The sequence below is a fragment of the Embiotoca jacksoni genome, unplaced genomic scaffold, assembly GCF_022577435.1.
Source record: "Embiotoca jacksoni isolate LCO1_2020_lvr unplaced genomic scaffold, fEmbJac1.0.p SCAF_116, whole genome shotgun sequence".
Classification (NCBI taxonomy): domain Eukaryota; kingdom Metazoa; phylum Chordata; class Actinopteri; family Embiotocidae; genus Embiotoca; species Embiotoca jacksoni.
In genome coordinates, this window is record NW_027185248.1 from 103,481 (window position 1) to 120,000 (window position 16,520).

A 16,520-nucleotide genomic window follows, 5' to 3' on the forward strand; every position below is an offset into this window, starting at 1 on the left:
TGATGATGTGTGAATAACAGAGGACCCGACCGTGGACCCTGAGGTACACCACTGGTCTACAACCACAGTGAACATGTTTTTAGTTTCAGTCTTTTCTGGGCAAAGTCAAACATGGAATAATGCAAGAGTTTATTAATATTCCTAAAGAATGCACAGACATATTTTCTTAAATTTGGGAAATAAACTTGTCTTAAGTTTGTATTTGATTCCAGTAGCCTCTTGATCCTGTTGCTACTAATTTAATGACTTTTCTAACACCAACATTAAATCTTCCCTTCCTACACTGGTTAAAATGGCTGCTGTGACAGCGACTGAACAGGACGTATTGTGAGGCTGATGGAGCAGCATTGCCCCTCTAAAACATGTCAGGAAGTAAACGCACCACCAAACACCAGTGGATTGTTTATAATGCAAAAAAGTAATTTGTTCTTCCTGTCGGGAAGAAACTCCATCAGGATCCCCGGAGCTCAGAGCAAAGGGAGGACTGACTAATGGTCAGTCGTCACTGAGTCAGAGAAGAGTCAGTCAGAGAAGAGTGTCAGAGAAGAGTCAGTCAGAGAAGAGTCAGTGAAGAGTCAGAGAAGAGTCAGAGAAGAGTCTGTGAAGAGTCAGTGAAGAGTCAGTGAAGCCCCGCCCCGTGCGTTATTTGCTGCGTGGTGGGAGTCGTGTGGTGAGGCAGTACGAGCAGTATTAAGCAAAATTAGATTTGAAATTTAGATTTGCTTAAATAATTAACCGTTGAACGTCAATTATGGAACAGTTATGAATCAGCAGCACACATTACACGGCTGGTTTGAATGTTGATGACAAATTAGTTCCAAGTAATGTGATATGAAGAGAAATGAAACATGTCATGGATGTGGGTCCGCGTGCCTGTGATCCAGAGTCATCTATTTCCCCTTTTGATTGGACATAATTTTTTTTTCATAGACAGAAATTAGGTGGAAACTTTATTGTGAAACATTTGGTGAGTTTCAGGTTAAAATCAACAAGTTACAGTCAGACGAGAGCTTACGCAACTAACGCAAATTCTCACCACCTCTATTTTCACGCATCGCACTCAGAGTTGATACACGAGGCCTCTGAAGACGACCTTTAATTTAGAAATATTAATTAATAAATTCTTCACCATAAAACACAGGCCAGTGAAAACCTGTGAAAACAAACCACTCCAGATTTTATGATAAGCTAGGCTAACTTGATCCCGCCTAGATGTTACAGCGCCCCCGGAGGAAAAACTGAAAACTGTTCATTTCAGCTTCCTGCAGGTGAAATAAACCTCCTCACCTGTTTCTGTGAGGCGTTTACTGACCCATTTGTTTGTCAGACGGTTTCTGATTTGTTCTTGTTTATCTTATACTTTTGGAAAAAAAATTAAATGGAAAGAAGAATGTTACCAAATTAAGAGTCTCATCTTTTAATTGCTTCATTTCTAAAATATGGAAGTTTCACCTGATTATATTTCAATTGTTAAAAAGACGGTTTGTTAAATGTAATTTTATTTGTTCAACAAAATGTGAAAAACAGAAAAACCTTTCCAATACATCTGATCAGATCGATCTGGTCCCGATTGATCAGGTCCTGATTGATGATTGATCAGGTCCTCTGCAGGTCTTCAGCCAGCTGGTTGTGGTTCATCCTCCTCAGGATCTCCTCTGTGACCTCCTTGGCCCCCTCAGTGTGGTATTGCTGGACCATCAGGTCCACAGTTCTGGTTCTGTCTGCGGCCTCCAGTCGGCCGACGGGGATCGGGTTGGACTGCAAACTCAGGAGATGCTGGAAGAATTTCAGATCCTCGGAACCGAGACAGTTGAGTATCTGGAGCAGCTGCAGGGTCACATCCATCGGGTCGTAGACCAGAACTGGAGCTGCAGAGGGGAGCTGGGTCAGACCCGGTCCCCAAAGGTTGTGTGTGTGTGTCTGCGTGTTTTATTTAGATTAGATCCCACTCAAAGGACTGAATGTATTTTTACATGTATTTGTGTGTGTTTATAAACAGTATGTTTGTATGTGTCAGCGTGTTGTGTTAGCGTGTCGTGTTAGCGTGTCACTGCATCACCTCTCAAGGGGACAACTCGGGTCCACACCTCACGTTCTGCAGAGCCCAACAGCTGACCAATAAGACGGCGGGGAGTCACATGACTCCTCAGCTGCAGCCTCACCTGGGAGACACCGGGCGGCAGCTGCACCTGGAACGATGGCAGGAAGTTGTTGTAGTCGCTGAAGTTCACGAACTTTGACCTCTGAAACAAAAACAACAAACAAGAAAAATAAAAAGTTTGTGTGCTGAAGTAATAAATAATAGTAATAATAAAAACTGGAGCAGTTGAAGTGGCACCGAAAACACAAGCAGAGATGTTACAGTGTAAAGATGCAGATATGAAAGATGAAGAAATGAAAGATGAAGATATGAAAGATGAAGAAATAAAAGATGAAGATATGAAAGCACCTCTGGCTGGATGACACTGACAAGTTCTCCCACCAGTTTGTAGGTGTGGTTCTGGATCAGTTGACAGTCCGGTACCGCCTCCACGTATTTGGCGCCGATTCGTCGCTCCCACTCATTTATCACCTGGTTTCATTTTCAGAATCAAACGTTTTGGATCCAACCCGTCTGAAGTCCTGAAGAGCTCCTCAAGGAGTCGTCTAAATCATAAATGACGTCTATGTTTCAGGTGGCACCTGTTGACCTGGTCTCGCAGTGGGCGTGTTAATGGGAGGGGCCTGTTTACCTGAGTGAGGCAGATGTTCCCGGGCAGCAGCAGGACGAAGAGCGCTGAGTCGTCGGGCTGAGAGAAGAGCAGCACCAGGCCGCTGATCGCTCGGTGGGACGCCGGTGTCACCAGACCGAAACACGAGAAGCTGCAAATGTCAACTATCACATGACTGTCGGTCACCTGATCAGGTGGGATGAAGTCCACACAATTCCAAGTGATGTGAACTACAGACAGGAAGTGCTGACCGCCACCTGCAAGACAGAAAACCGGGTTGATCCAGAAAGTACCGGCTCACCGATCCATCAAACAGCTGAAAGTTCACTGAAGTCATCGAACACAAGCTGAAGCTCCACGAATTTACAGCCACAAAGACGTTTGGACCGAATCCCAAAAGCAACAGATTGTTTTCTGTAAACTTCATAATGAGCTGCTGTTAATGAAGCTTTCTGTTTCTGTTTGTGTTCCAGCATGTTGAGGTCAGAATGAATCTTCAGAGTTGTGAACAGGCTGCAGGATGAACGTACACACGGCTGGTTGTAGTGTGCAGTTTGCCCAGAAGGTGGCAGCGTGGTCTCACTGGTATGATGTCACGCTGAGCTCCATGTGACCTCAGAGGAGAATTCATGAGGACTCGATGAACGACATCGTCTGTGTTCAGAGTCCGAACACGTCGTCCCGCCTCAATAAACATCTTCACTCATAAATTCACGAATATGTCGTCCAAAATATAAAAAACTCACGTCGTTTAAATGTGATATAAAAGTCATACTGTAGTTGTACTATGTTGTTCTCCGTCTCCATGGGAACTTGTTTTGATCTTCTTCTGTATGAAGCTGCAGGTTTTTAATAAAACAATCCAACAAACTGAAATCAGGAAAATCGTCTTTTTTTGGACATTTCTCCTCCCTTATACACCGACCACTGCAGAGTCATCAGAGAACTTCTGCAGATGTCTTGACTCTGAGTTGTACTGGAAGTTAGTTGTGTAGAAGGTGAACAGGAAGGAGGACAGAACAGTTTCCTGTGGAGCTCCAATACCACTGACCACCGTATCAGACAGCACACTGCCCAGACAGACAAACTGTGGTCTGTGGTGAGGTAGTCAGTGATCCAGGAGACGTGTCCACCCCCACTACCCCCATCACCACCCGCAGCTTCTCACTCAGCAGCAGTGGTTGGATGGTGTTGAATGCACTGGAGAAATCAAAGAAAGTGATTCTCACAGATTCACCGGTTCCATCCAGGTGAGACTGAACTCGTTGCAGCAGGTAGATGATGGCATCGTCCACTCCCACATGAGGCTGGTACGCAAATTGCAGAGGGTCCAGTGAAGATTTCACCAGCGGCCTGAGGTGGGCCAAGACCAGCCTCTCCAGCACCTTCATCACATGAGATGTGAGGGCAACCGGTCGGTAGTCGTTGAGGCCGGATGGAGTCGTCTTCTTCGGTACAGGAACCAGGCAGGACGTCTTCCACAGCACCGGGACCTTCTCCTGCTTCAGGCTCAGGTTGAAGAAGTGTTGTAGGACCTCAGCCAGCTGGACAGCGCAGGTCTTCAGGACCCCGGGCCGATGCCGTCAGGTCTTCAGGACCCCGGGGCCGATGCCATCAGGTCTTCAGGACCCCAAGGCCGATGCCGTCAGGTCCTTCAGCCTTGAACCCAGTAATCTCCTTCATACCGGTCCACACCTCCCTCACGTTGTTCTGCTGGAGTTTGGCCTCCAGCTTCCTCCTGTAGGAGTCCTTGCACTCCCTGAGCTTCTCCTTCAGGTGGCGCTGCACTCTCTGAGCTCCGTCCCTGTCCCCAGATCTGAAGGCTGCTTTCTTCTTATTAAGAAGCACCTTCAGGTCACTGGTGATCCACGGCTTGTTGTTGGGGAAGCAGTGTCCAGTCCGGGATGGTACGGTGGAGTGTTCACAGAATTTAATGTATTCTGTGATACAGTCCGTCCTGCTGTTGATGTCCTCCCCATGTGGTCCACACAGCACATCTCAGTCCGTGGATTCAAAGCAGTCCTGCAGGGCGTCTTTAGCCTCCTGTGTCCACCTCCTCACAGTCCTGGTGGTTACAGGCTGCCTCTGTACCAGGGGAACATACTTTGGTGTCAGCAGGTCCATATTGTGATCTGATCTACCAAGGGGGGGAAGGGCAGTAGTACTGTATGCATCCATGGCATTAGCATATAGTAGGTCCAGAGTTTTATTGTTCCGGGTGGGGCAGTTCACATACTGGTGCAAAGTTGGTAGTACTTTATCCAGACTGGTTAAAGTCTCCAGTAACTAACAAAAGTGCACCGGGATGCTGAGTCTGAACATGAATAATATTTAATCAATAGAATGAATAATAATATTTAATCAATAGAATGAATAATCATATTTAATCAATAGAATGAATTATAATATTAAATCATTAGAATTCATTATAATATTAAATTATTTGAATTTATTATAATAAATCATTAGAATTAATTATAATATTAAATCATTAGAATTTATTATAATATCAAATCATTTGAATTTATTGTAATATTAAATCAATATAATTAATTATAACATTAAATTAATAGAATAAAGTGGGTTAAACATTGAGGGTGCAGGTGTTTCTGGTTCTCTAACTGGTCCCATTAGAACCAACTGGGTCAGAGCCAGCTAATTAACAGCAGCACCTGAAAAGTTGAAAATAAAGTGGGTTAACTGCCCGAGTTCATTTCTGACGTCACATCAACGATCAATACATTTACAATGATGTATTAATGATGCATTAATGATATATGAATGATGTATTAATGCGACATTAATGATGTATTAATGATGCATTAATGATGCATGAATGATGTATGAATGAGGCATTAATGATGTATTAATGATGCATTAATGATATATGAATGATGTATTAATGAGGCATTAATGATGTATGAATGATGCATTAATGATGTATTAATGAGGTATTAATGAGGTATGAATGATGTATGAGTGATGTATTAATGATGTATGAATGAGGTATTAATGAGGCATTAATGATGTATGAATGATGCATTAATGAGGTATGAATGATGTATGAGTGATGTATTAATGATGTATGAATGAGGTATTAATGAGGCATTAATGATGCATTAATGAAGCATTAATGAGGCATTAATGATGTATTAATGATGTCTGAATGAGGCATTACTGATGTATGAATGAGGCATTAATGATGTATTAATGAGGTATTAATGATGTATTAATGATGCATTAATGATGTATTAATGATGTCTGAATGAGGCATTACTGATGTATGAATGAGGCATTAATGATGTATTAATGAGGTATTAATGATGTATTAATGATGTATTAATGAGGCATTAATGATGTATTAATGAGGTATTAATGATGTATTAATGATGCATTAATGATGTATTAATGATGTACGAATGAGGTATTAATGAGGCATTTATGATGCATTTATAATGTATTAATGATGTATTAATGCTTCATTAATGATGTATTAATGAGGCATTAATGATGTATTAATGAGGCATTAATGATGTATGAATGATGCATTAATGAGGTATTAATGATGCATTAATGAAGCATTAATGATGTATTAATGATTTATGAATGAGGCATTAATGATGTATTAATGAGGCATTAATGATGTATTAATGAGGCATTGATGATGTATTAATGAGGCATTAATTAGGCATTAATGACGTATTAATGATGTATTATTGAGGCATTAATGATGTACTTATGTAACCTGATGCATGAATGATGTTTTGCTGAGTCGTGGTCATGTGACCTCGGCATGTTGAAGGACTCAGACTCTCAGACAGTGTGCAGACAGCCGTCGCTGTGTTTACTGACAGTTAAATACAGTTTGATGAGTTTCAGGCTTCAGATCATTAAATGAGGCTACAGTCATCCAGCAGAGGCACGAAGAAGAAAGCCCCCCCCCCCCCTCCCCAGTCCACCAGCCGGGTTCAGTCTCTCTGATGAGTCTCCCTCAGGCTCCGCCTCCTCCACAACAACAGTAAACAACAACAAAAATCAATGTGTGGTCTGACGAGGCAGCAATCAGCTGATTCTGATCGAGCATCAATAAGTGATGTTCATGTCACGTCAGGGTGCTGATGGTGATCAATACAGCTGCTGATCAGTTCTCCATCGGTCAACTGATTGATGGTTTCAGGTTCTGGAGGCTGTGATTGGTCGTGGTGATTTCAGCTGCAGGAAGGTGATTGGTTATTGATGACATCACATTTGAGCTGCTCACCTGTCACGGCTATGTTTTCGATCACATATTTAAACACATTGATGATGTGATCAGTTCTTTTTGATCAATAATCCATTTTCAAAGGCCCTTGCAGGAAGCGGGGCCTGAAGTGTGAGAGACCACACCCCCTTTTCAGAGGCAGGGCCTGAGGTGTGACATAGCTGGCGTCATATTGCACGGCCAATCAGCTCACTCTGCTGATTATTGATAAGGCATCCGTTCTGACAGGAATCTGTCCGGCCCAAAAACAGCCTTCCTGTTTTCAAAGAGTTTTCTCTTCAAAATAAAAGCAGATGGAGAGAAAAAGCTGGACAGTTCAGTTTGTGCTTCAGTCTGTCAGAATCAGTTGCTGATCAATATGTGATCAATATGTGATCAGTGACTGATCAGTAACTGATCGTCAGGGTCTATCAATCACTTTCAGAGGTCCTTATCTTATTCTGGAGGTTCCCTGACTTCCTGCTCATTTTCCCTCCAAGTGTTGGAACCAGTTTGAGCATTAAAGGGTCCGTCTCTTTGATGCTTCCTGACTTCCTGTTGGTGCATCTCGTTGGTTCCTGCCGAGGATGTTTCTGAAGTGGAGCTGCCGGCCGGTTCAAACTGGATCCAACCAACACTGTAGGTCAGCTGACTGGGAGTCAATTCGTTGTTCTACTGACCTTTATATTGATTTTAGTTGATCAATAAACTGTTTGGTCCACAGAATCCGGTTAGTCCACTCAGCAACAGAAAATTCATCTGCAGCTGATTTGATTCTAGATTAATTAAACTTCTAACTAAAACCAATCAAGTATGTGATGACACTCAGCAGATGGATTGATTACTGAAGATCCAGTCGACCGACAGGAACCCGATCAGCCAGACTTCCTGTTTGGATCTGAACCGGATTCAAACATGAAAACTTTCAATCCGAACAAAGTTCATCAAAAACTAAAAGAAATAGAAACCTCATTCATGGAGTAGAAGTTCTCGAGACCCTTCACATTCAACTGGTGGCCTCTTGTGGGGTCCCGACCCTCAAGTGGGGAAACACTAAACTAATCAGTCAATCAATTAAAAAGTCAAAGTAAAACTGCAGGTTTCTGATCATGGATCAATCAGCCTGATCAGCTGACAGACTGAGGCACCGTCCTACAGGTGAGATGATGTCACCTGGACACAACTGGACACACCTGGACTCTCAAGATGGTGAAGAGCTCTGCTCCTGCTCAGCTGCTCTGCAGTCTGTACCTGGACTCTGTGTGGGGGGGGAGTCTGTCTGTGGGAGCCCCGCCTCCGAGGGCCCCGCCTCCAAGGGCCCCGCCTCCAATCCATCCACCTGGAGTGCTCTGATTGGAAGGTTGGGAGGAAGATTGGCTCCTCCTGCTGCAGGTTTAATTTCTAGTGAAACCACATTTGGCTCTTCACATCCTGCTCCTCCTCCTCCTTCTGATGCTCCTCCCCCTGCTCCTCCTCCTCCCATCCAGAACTCTGCCACCACACTGATGTCTCCTCCTGCTGCCCCCTGACTTCCTGCTGCCCCTCCTGCTGGGTCGACAGAGGAGGACAGGGCTTCGGTGATGATGGCGGCCGTCTGAGCGACCCAGTTCAGCTCCGATCGGACCTCCCCTCCCGCTCCTCCTCCCGCTCCTCCTCCCGCTACAGAGGCGGCGGCCGGCGGAGGGGACTCGGTCTGAGGGCCCGGCTGGGCGGCGCTGGCGGGTGCAGGTTGGGCGGTGCTGGCTGGTCCTGGTCCAGCTGCAGCACTGTTGTTGTTGTTGAGGTTGTCCTGCAGAGCCGTCTGGTTCTGACCTGCCTGCTGGTTCTGCAGCAACATCTCCTGGATCCGGATCTGCTGCAGGATGGCAGGAAGCTCGTAGTGGTGGAAGAAGTAGATCATGGAGTGCTGAAGAGGAGGAAGAGGAGGATTCATCCATCACACCTGATTAATTCAGTATTATTGATGCAGAATAAAGTGGGCAGGGCTTCATAGATGTGTGGTGGACGATGATGATGATGGTGGTGGCGGTTCTGACCTGGATGAAGAGCCAGGAGGTGACCAGCGCCAGGCTGCTGTACTGCCCGTTGAAGCGGTAGTGGTACGCGTAGAAGGCGAAGTGGTACAGATAGAAGAACCTGAAACAAACCGGGTCGAGTCAAATGTTCTGATATTTGACCTCATGACATAAAAACTTTCTTTAATTCATGTTTTCATTAAAGGCTGAAAAGGTTATTAATCAATTTTGTACATAATCTGTAAAATCCTCACATTCAGTATCAATGTATTGATTGATTGACAAACACTTCTCAGGTGAACTCTGACCCTCTCAGGTGAACTCTGACCCTCTCAGGTGAACTCTGACCCTCTCAGGTGTTCTGAGTGTTACAGGTGTTCTGGTTCGACCCGACCCACCTGAGCCAGTGGCGTTTGCTGGTGTTGGTGTGGCAGCAGATGGCGTCGTACTGATCGGCCAACCAAACGATGAGGATGATGTAGAACGCCGTCGTAGTGTCGTTGAAGAACTCCGACATGATGGCCTCCATGCCTGAGGGCAGGAAGATACAAATACCTGTTTCAGGTTTTGACCCGGGACCGATCCGGATCGGGTCTGGTCCTGTCCTGTCTGATGTGAACTTACCGACGAGCGCCAGAATGACGGTGAGCAAAGGGGCGGCAGGGAAAGCGATGGTCATGTTCATCTCCAACATCTGGAGGAGATCGACTGAATGGGGACAGACGGAGACCAGATCAGGACAAAGCTGGTCCTCCAGCTTTATATCTAACCTACAACCAACAGGCCGGTCAGAACCGGGACTGTTTACAATAACCTGGATCCATCAAACTGGACCTCATGTCCCTAAAGTGGACGGTCCAGTGAAGCGGACCGGACTAGACTGAACCTGTGTCTGCTGTGTCGGAGGAAACTGACCGATGAATACGAAGATCTGGTGGTGAGAGTATCGGAGCAGCATGGACACGGACAGAGTCTGAAAAACACAGAACACACAGTCAGAACCAGAACCTCTAACAGCAAACATTTACATCCAAAGACCTCCAGAGTCCAAAGACCTTCACAGTCCAAAGACCTTCTACTGTCCAAAGACCTCCTACAGTCCAAAGACCTTCTACAGTCCAAAGACCTCCTACAGTCCAAAGACCTTCAGAACCCAAAGACCCCCTACAGTCCAAAGACCACCTACAGTCCAAAGACCTTCAGAGTCCAAAAACCTCCTACAGTCCAAAAACCTTCAGAGTCCAAAGACCTCCTACAGTCCAAAGACCTCCAGAGTCCAAATACCTCCTACAGTCCAAAGACCTTCCACAGTCCAAAGACCTCCTACAGTCCAAAGACCTCCAGAGTCCAAAGACATCCTACAGTCCAAAGACCTCCAGAGTCCAAATACCTCCTACAGTCCAAAGACCTTCCACAGTCCAAAGACCTCCTACAGTCCAAAGACCTCCAGAGTCCAAAGACATCCTACAGTCCAAAGACCTCCAGAGTCCAAATACCTCCTACAGCCCAAAGACCTCCAGAGTCCAAACACCTTCCACAGTCCAAAGACCTCCTACAGTCCAAAGACCATCAGAGTCCAAAGACCTCCTACAGTCCAAAGACCTTCAGAATCCAAAGACCTCCTACAGTCCAAAGACCTCCTACAGTCCTAAGACCATCAGAGTCCAAAGACCGCCTACAGTTCAAAAACCTTCAGAATCCAAAGACCTCCTACAGTCCAAAGACCTTCAGAGTCCAAAGACCTCCTACAGTTCAAAGACCACCTACGGTCCAAAGACCTTCAGAGTCCAAAGACCTCCTACAGTCCAAAGACCTCCAGAGTCCAAAGACCTTCCACAGTCCAAACACCTTCCACAGTCCAAAGATCTCCAAAGACCTTCCACAGTCCAAAGACCTTCTACAGTCCAAAGATCTCCAGAGTCCAAAGACTTTCAGAGTCCAAAGACCTCCTACAGTCCAAAGACCTTCAGAGTCCAAAGACCTCCTACAGTCCAAAGACCTCCTACAGTCCAAAGACCTTCTACAGTCCAAATACCTTCTACAGTCCAAAGACCTTCAGAGTCCAAAGACCTCCTACAGTCCAAAAACCTTCAGAATCCAAAGACCTCCTACAGTCCAAAGATCTTCAAAGACCTTCCACAGTCCAAACACCTTCCACAGTCCAAAGATCTTCAAAGACCTTCCACAGTCCAAAGACCTTCAGAGTCCAAAGACCTTCTCCAGTCCAAAGACCTCCTACACTCCAAAGAGCTCCTACAGTCCAAAGATCTTCTACGGTCCAAAGACCTCCTACAGTACAAAGACCTTCAGAGTCCAAAGGCCTTCTACAGTCCAAAGACCTTCTACAGTCCAAAGATCTCCAGAGTCCAAAGACCTTCAGAGTCCAAAGACCTTCTACAGTCCAAAGACCTTCTACAGTCCAAAGACCTTCAGAGTCCAAAGACCTTCTCCAGTCCAAAGACCTCCTACACTTCAAAGACCTTCCACAGTCCAAAGACCTTCTACAGTCCAAAGACCTTCAGAGTCCAAAGGCCTTCTACAGTCCAAAGACCTTCTACAGTCCAAAGACCTTCTACAGTCCAAAGACCTCCAGAGTCCAAAGACCTTCTACAGTCCAAAGACCTTCAGAGTCCAAAGACCTTCTACAGTCCAAAGACCTTCTACAGACTGAACCCTTCGACCCTTCAGAGTTACGATCACTTACGAAGATGACCATGATGACGAAGGCTGCTAGGTACGAGGTTCTGGCCATCCACATGCTGACGAAGCGATAATGTTCCCCAGACACTACGTTCCTCAGGAACCCTGCAGAGAACCACACAGAGTTATAACGTCAGGTTACTGAGGCTTGGCAGGTCGAAATATCTACACTGAAAGGCTGCTATGGGTGTATGGTAAGGTCGGGGTCAGAGGGAGGCGGGTGCTACAGTTGGGTTCTGCCCTGTCTTTTTACTCCCAGTGATTTGATTGGTCTTTTTACTCCCAGTGATTTGATTGGTCTGTTTACTCCCAGTCATTTGATTGGTCTGTTTACTCCCAGTCATTTGATTGGTCTGTTTACTCCCAGTCATTTGATTGGTCTGTTTACTCCCAGTCATTTGATTGGTCAGGGCGTCTCCACCTTTGTTCTCCTCATTCTCAGCAAGCGCCTTCACACTGGACATCAAGATGTCGTCGTAGCCCAGAAACTCATCAAGCAGGAAGCGACTGAAGCCATCTCCAAAACACTCGTCCTTCATCGGATCTGAACACAGAGACACGGAGATGGAAGGGGGGGGGACAGGCTTGAGCTCCGCCAGGTTGGTTGGGGTGCAGTCATGTGACTGGTGAGGTCATGTGACTGGTGAGGTCATGTAACGTGGTGAGGTCATGTGACGTGGTGAGGTCATGTGACGTGGTGAGGTCATGTGACGTGGTGAGGTCATGTGACTGGTGAGGTCATGTGACTGGTGAGGTCATGTAACATGCAGTCTGACCCAGAGTGACGACCATAACGGGGATGTTGAGTCTCTGCCTCGTGCTCTGAGACAGACGGAGGAAGCCGTACTCCAGGGAATACTCCACGATATACTCCTCCTGAGGCCACACTGAAACAACAACAAACAACCTCAACAAACAATAATAAACATTAATTAACATCAACAATAAGAACAAACATCAAAACGACAACAAACAACCTCATCAAAAGGAGGCGATGGGGTGAAGAGGGGGAGGAGGTACATGAGTTAGAGGAGGTAGAAAGGGGGAGAGGTTACAGGAGTTAGAGGAGGAGGGGCTACAGGAGGTGGAGAGGGGGAGAGGTTACAGGAGTTAGAGGAGGTGAAGAGGGTTTACCTGCTCTGGTCACCATCTCCAGCTCAGACACTGAGTCCTGCAGCAGCTGCGTACCTTTAGAGGGCTGACTGAAGGACACGTCCTGGCTGTCATTTACTCCCCTGGCTCCTCCCCCTCCAACACCTCCTCCAATTAGAGAGGGCTTCAGGCGAGGTTCGATGTCCAGCTCAAACTGCAGAAGACAGGTGAGGACAGACAGGTGAGGACAGACAGACAGGTGAGGACAGACAGGTGAGGACAGACTCACCTGTACTGAGCTGTTGTCAAACATCTCCAGAGTCATCTCCTCCTCTTCCTCCTCTTCCTCCTGCAGCGCTGCCAGGCTGAGCCCTGCCACCACTCCTCCTCCTCCTCCTCCTCTTCCTCCTCCTGCTCCTTCCTCCTCCTCCTCTAGCTCCTCCTGCAGGGCTGTAGAGTCGTAGTGCTGCAGGAAGACGGGGGCTCTGCTGGAGTTCCTCTGGATCTCCACCCGCAAGATGCCATCACGAGGCCAGCGCTCCCTCACCACCTCCAGACAGTTGATGGGCGAGCGAGAGAAGGCGATGTGGATATAGGCGAGGATGAAGAGGACGAAGAGCGCCTGAGGGGGAGGAGTTCAAAGGGATGTCAGCCAATCAGTCTTCACTGCAGTTACAAGTGTGTGTGTGTGTGTGTGTGTGTGTGTGTGTGTGTGTGTGTTATGGTCATGTGACTCGGCAGTTTGCTCCATCACTGCGTTTGCAGATAAAATCCTGAAGGTCTGACTGCCATTAATCTGAACATAAAGTGTGGATTTACACACCAGACTCCATTCAAAATCTGGTGATTTTAATCCTCATTGCTGCAGATTAGACACATTCTGCTGTTTGTTTATTCTGCTCAAATTGAAATGAGGTATTTTTGAGCGCTTGGCTGTTTCAGTTGAGATGTTTTGCGACAGACCTTCCACTCTGACCCTTTTCAGGGAGGAATACGTGACAGTTGTATCTTCATCTGTCAGAAGGATGTTAATTGAGTCCTACTATGAAGATTGGCAGCGATATCATAATTAAATATGAATATTTATATTATTTATGAGTTGGATTCTGTCAGATGATGTCTTATAACAACGAGCTCATTAAAATGTGCAGATGTTGTTTCCTGGAACAGGAAGTGTCTAAAACAACCTCCATCATCGATGAACCTTATGGTCCATCAGTCCGTCGTCTGGGTAACGCAGGACACCCGGGTGGAAGCAGGTGAGGTCCGATGTTCGGCCCCAGTTCGATTCCTCAAAACCACGTTCAAACTGTGTTGTAATCGGTTCTTTCATGGCGCGTTCATCATGAACGTTACAAACTGCTGCCGGCTCGGAACCACCGAGGACATTTACACACTGGATGTGGTCTCCCGGGTTTCCAGGACCGACCGGATCCCGGTTCTGAGTTTCTCACCTTGAGCAGGACGAAGAACTCGAAGACTCTTCTGAAGGACGGCGGGAAGAGCCGTGCGTAGGTGACGGCCATCTTGAAGAAGAGGGCGTGGAAGAGGCGGTCCCGGACGTTGATGAGGGGATTCTGGTTGATGTTGGGGTTGCGGATCCGATTGGGGCCCATGTTGTTGTTGTTGTTGTTGTTCAGAGGGACGTTGTTGTTGTTGGCCTGGTTCTCAGACATGGTCTCGGTCTCTGGAGGATTCGGATCACAAACTCACTGCTGCGGCTGATCAGGTCAGCATGGTCGGACCGGGTCTGGACGATGAGGGTCTCTGCTGGGCCTCCGTCCCTCCGAACGTCTTCACACCTGAAGAGGACACAAAACATCTGTGATCCATTTCCTGGTTCTGGAAGAAGACTTGAGGGGGCGGGGCTAATGCCACTGAAAACTGATTTGCTGTATTAATGAGCTGGTTTCGTGTCTGGCTCGGTTCTGATGGGTCGAGTGTGTTCGGCGGACTCGGGTGAGTTCGGGGCCTGTCGTGTCTGGTTCGGCAGGTAAACATCCAGCTAACACCTCATCTCTGTCATTAGCTTTAAGTTCGCGTGCAGCTGACTCGCCTGTTATTGTGTCCGCAGCGGCGTGTCCATTCCCCCGTTACCGGTTTCCCGTTACCGGTTCTCCGTCGGTGTTTTCATCAGAAGAAACCGACCGACTCAGAAACGCCACAGCTAGCCGTTAGCACCGTTAGCGCGCTAGCCGTGGAGGAAAATAACGCTGCAGGTGCTAGCGCCTGGAGCTAGCTGACCGGTGGAGTTAGCTGGACGGACGGAGGACACATTTCAGTTTGAACCGACAGATAAACGAAGCAAAAAGTCTCCGTGTGAATCTTCAAGAGGTTAAAATCAACTCCGAGCTTCAGTTCAGCCAACAGAAGCTAACAGCGGCTAACGGGCTGCTGCATCAGACACTGACGAAACCACAGCCAGAGCGGAAATACGGGTCCTGCAGCGGGCTGCCTTTTCCCCGGGTTCCGTCTGTCAGGGCAACTTTCATTCCTGAGTTTTGACTGTCAGGTGCCTTCTTCAGCAGAAAAGCTTCTTTAAAGGTTCAGTGTTCAGGATTAAGGAGGATCAATGTTCATAAATGGAATCTGATATTTGTAATGAGTGGTTCGTATATAATCAGCTGAAACTAAGAATCATTTGATTTCGTTTCCTCAGAATGACCCTTCATATCTACACAGGGAGCACATGCTCCTTGTTTCCTCACAAGTTCCACTGCAGATTCTCTTGTATGTTGGAAAGAGGGAGGGATGTTCAGTCGGTGGCAATGTGCAACCTCACCGCTAGATGACACTAAATCCTACACACTGCTTTTTTAAGGTAGTAATTATACTTGATTCTTTGACTGTGGTTTTTTCTTTTTCCACTACTTTATGCTGCTGACACGTCAAGTTTATTCTGTTCTATTAGGGCCTATATCATTTGATTCATCACAAACTTATTGGAATATTTTTAGAATTAAATTTATAGGAGCGGTGGCATAGTTTTGTGTTTCAGACTGTAGGGGGCGCTGTTAGTCTGGGTGATGTTTGTGTTTCAGACTCTAGGGGGCGCTCTGTGTTGGTCTGGGTGGTGTTTGTGTTTCAGACTCTAGGGGGCGCTGTGTTGGTCTGGGTGGTGTTTGTGTTTCAGACTCTAGGGGGCGCTGTGTGTTGGTCTGGGTGGTGTTTGTGTTTCAGACTCTAGGGGGCGCTGTGTTGGTCTGGGTGGTGTTTGTGTTTCAGACTCTAGGGGGCGCTGTGTGTTGGTCTGGGTGGTGTTTGTGTTTCAGACTCTAGGGGGCGCTGTGTTGGTCTGGGTGGTGTTTGTGTTTCAGACTCTAGGGGGCGCTGTGTGTTGGTCTGGGTGGTGTTTGTGTTTCAGACTCTAGGGGGCGCTGTGTTGGTCTGGGTGGTGTTTGTGTTTCAGACTCTAGGGGGCGCTGTGTGTTGGTCTGGGTGGTGTTTGTGTTTCAGACTCTAGGGGGCGCTGTGTTGGTCTGGGTGGTGTTTGTGTTTCAGACTCTAGGGGGCGCTGTGTGTTGGTCTGGGTGGTGTTTGTGTTTCAGACTCTAGGGGGCGCTGTGTGTTGGTCTGGGTGGTGTTTGTGTTTCAGACTCTAGGGGGCGCTGTGTGTTGGTCTGGGTGGTGTTTGTGTTTCAGACTCTAGGGGGCGCTGTGTGTTGGTCTGGGTGGTGTTTGTGTTTCAGACTCTAGGGGGCGCTGTGTGTTGGTCTGGGTGGTGTTTGTGTTTCAGACTGTAGGGGGCGCTGTGTCTTGTCT

At 46.9% G+C, this 16,520-nt stretch overlaps 1 protein-coding gene and 1 long non-coding RNA gene across 3 annotated transcripts; both read right to left on the reverse strand.

Moving 5' to 3' along the window:
- Positions 1 to 1,445: 1,445 nt before the first annotated feature.
- On the reverse strand, positions 1,446 to 5,137 carry LOC138194840 (uncharacterized). Its single transcript, XR_011177958.1, has 3 exons — positions 2,450 to 5,137; positions 2,060 to 2,243; positions 1,446 to 1,868 (listed from the first exon to the last, which is right to left on the reverse strand). It is a non-coding gene; the product is annotated as an uncharacterized lncRNA (long non-coding RNA).
- A 1,392-nt stretch (positions 5,138 to 6,529) lies between these two features.
- Positions 6,530 to 15,197, reverse strand: tmem259 (transmembrane protein 259). Of its 2 annotated transcripts, none has more exons than XM_069143850.1 (12): positions 14,815 to 15,197; positions 14,213 to 14,560; positions 13,048 to 13,380; positions 12,801 to 12,972; positions 12,443 to 12,553; positions 12,088 to 12,210; positions 11,671 to 11,771; positions 9,882 to 9,939; positions 9,591 to 9,674; positions 9,365 to 9,497; positions 8,988 to 9,087; positions 6,530 to 8,857 (listed from the first exon to the last, which is right to left on the reverse strand). In XM_069143850.1, the coding sequence occupies exons 2-12, from the start codon at positions 14,432 to 14,434 to the stop codon at positions 8,153 to 8,155; spliced, it is 2,142 nt and encodes a 713-aa protein (XP_068999951.1). In that variant the 5' UTR covers positions 14,435 to 14,560; positions 14,815 to 15,197; the 3' UTR covers positions 6,530 to 8,152. The 2 variants fall into 2 exon arrangements, with proteins under 2 accessions (XP_068999951.1, XP_068999952.1); XM_069143851.1 differs by having other exon boundaries at positions 12,855 to 12,972; positions 14,815 to 15,196.
- Between the last annotated feature and the right edge of the window lie 1,323 nt (positions 15,198 to 16,520).

Bases quoted from the DNA above. Each gene is read 5' to 3' on its own strand.
- tmem259 (XM_069143850.1), bottom strand. From the start codon at position 14,434: ATGTCTGAGAACCAGGCCAACAACAACAACGTCCCTCTGAACAACAAC. The intron at 13,381-14,212 runs GTGAGAAACTCA...CCTCCCCCTCAG, and splicing joins AGTTCTTCGTCCTGCTCAAG to GCGCTCTTCGTCCTCTTCAT. The intron at 9,088-9,364 runs GTGGGTCGGGTC...GGTTTGTTTCAG, and splicing joins AGCAAACGCCACTGGCTCAG to GTTCTTCTATCTGTACCACT.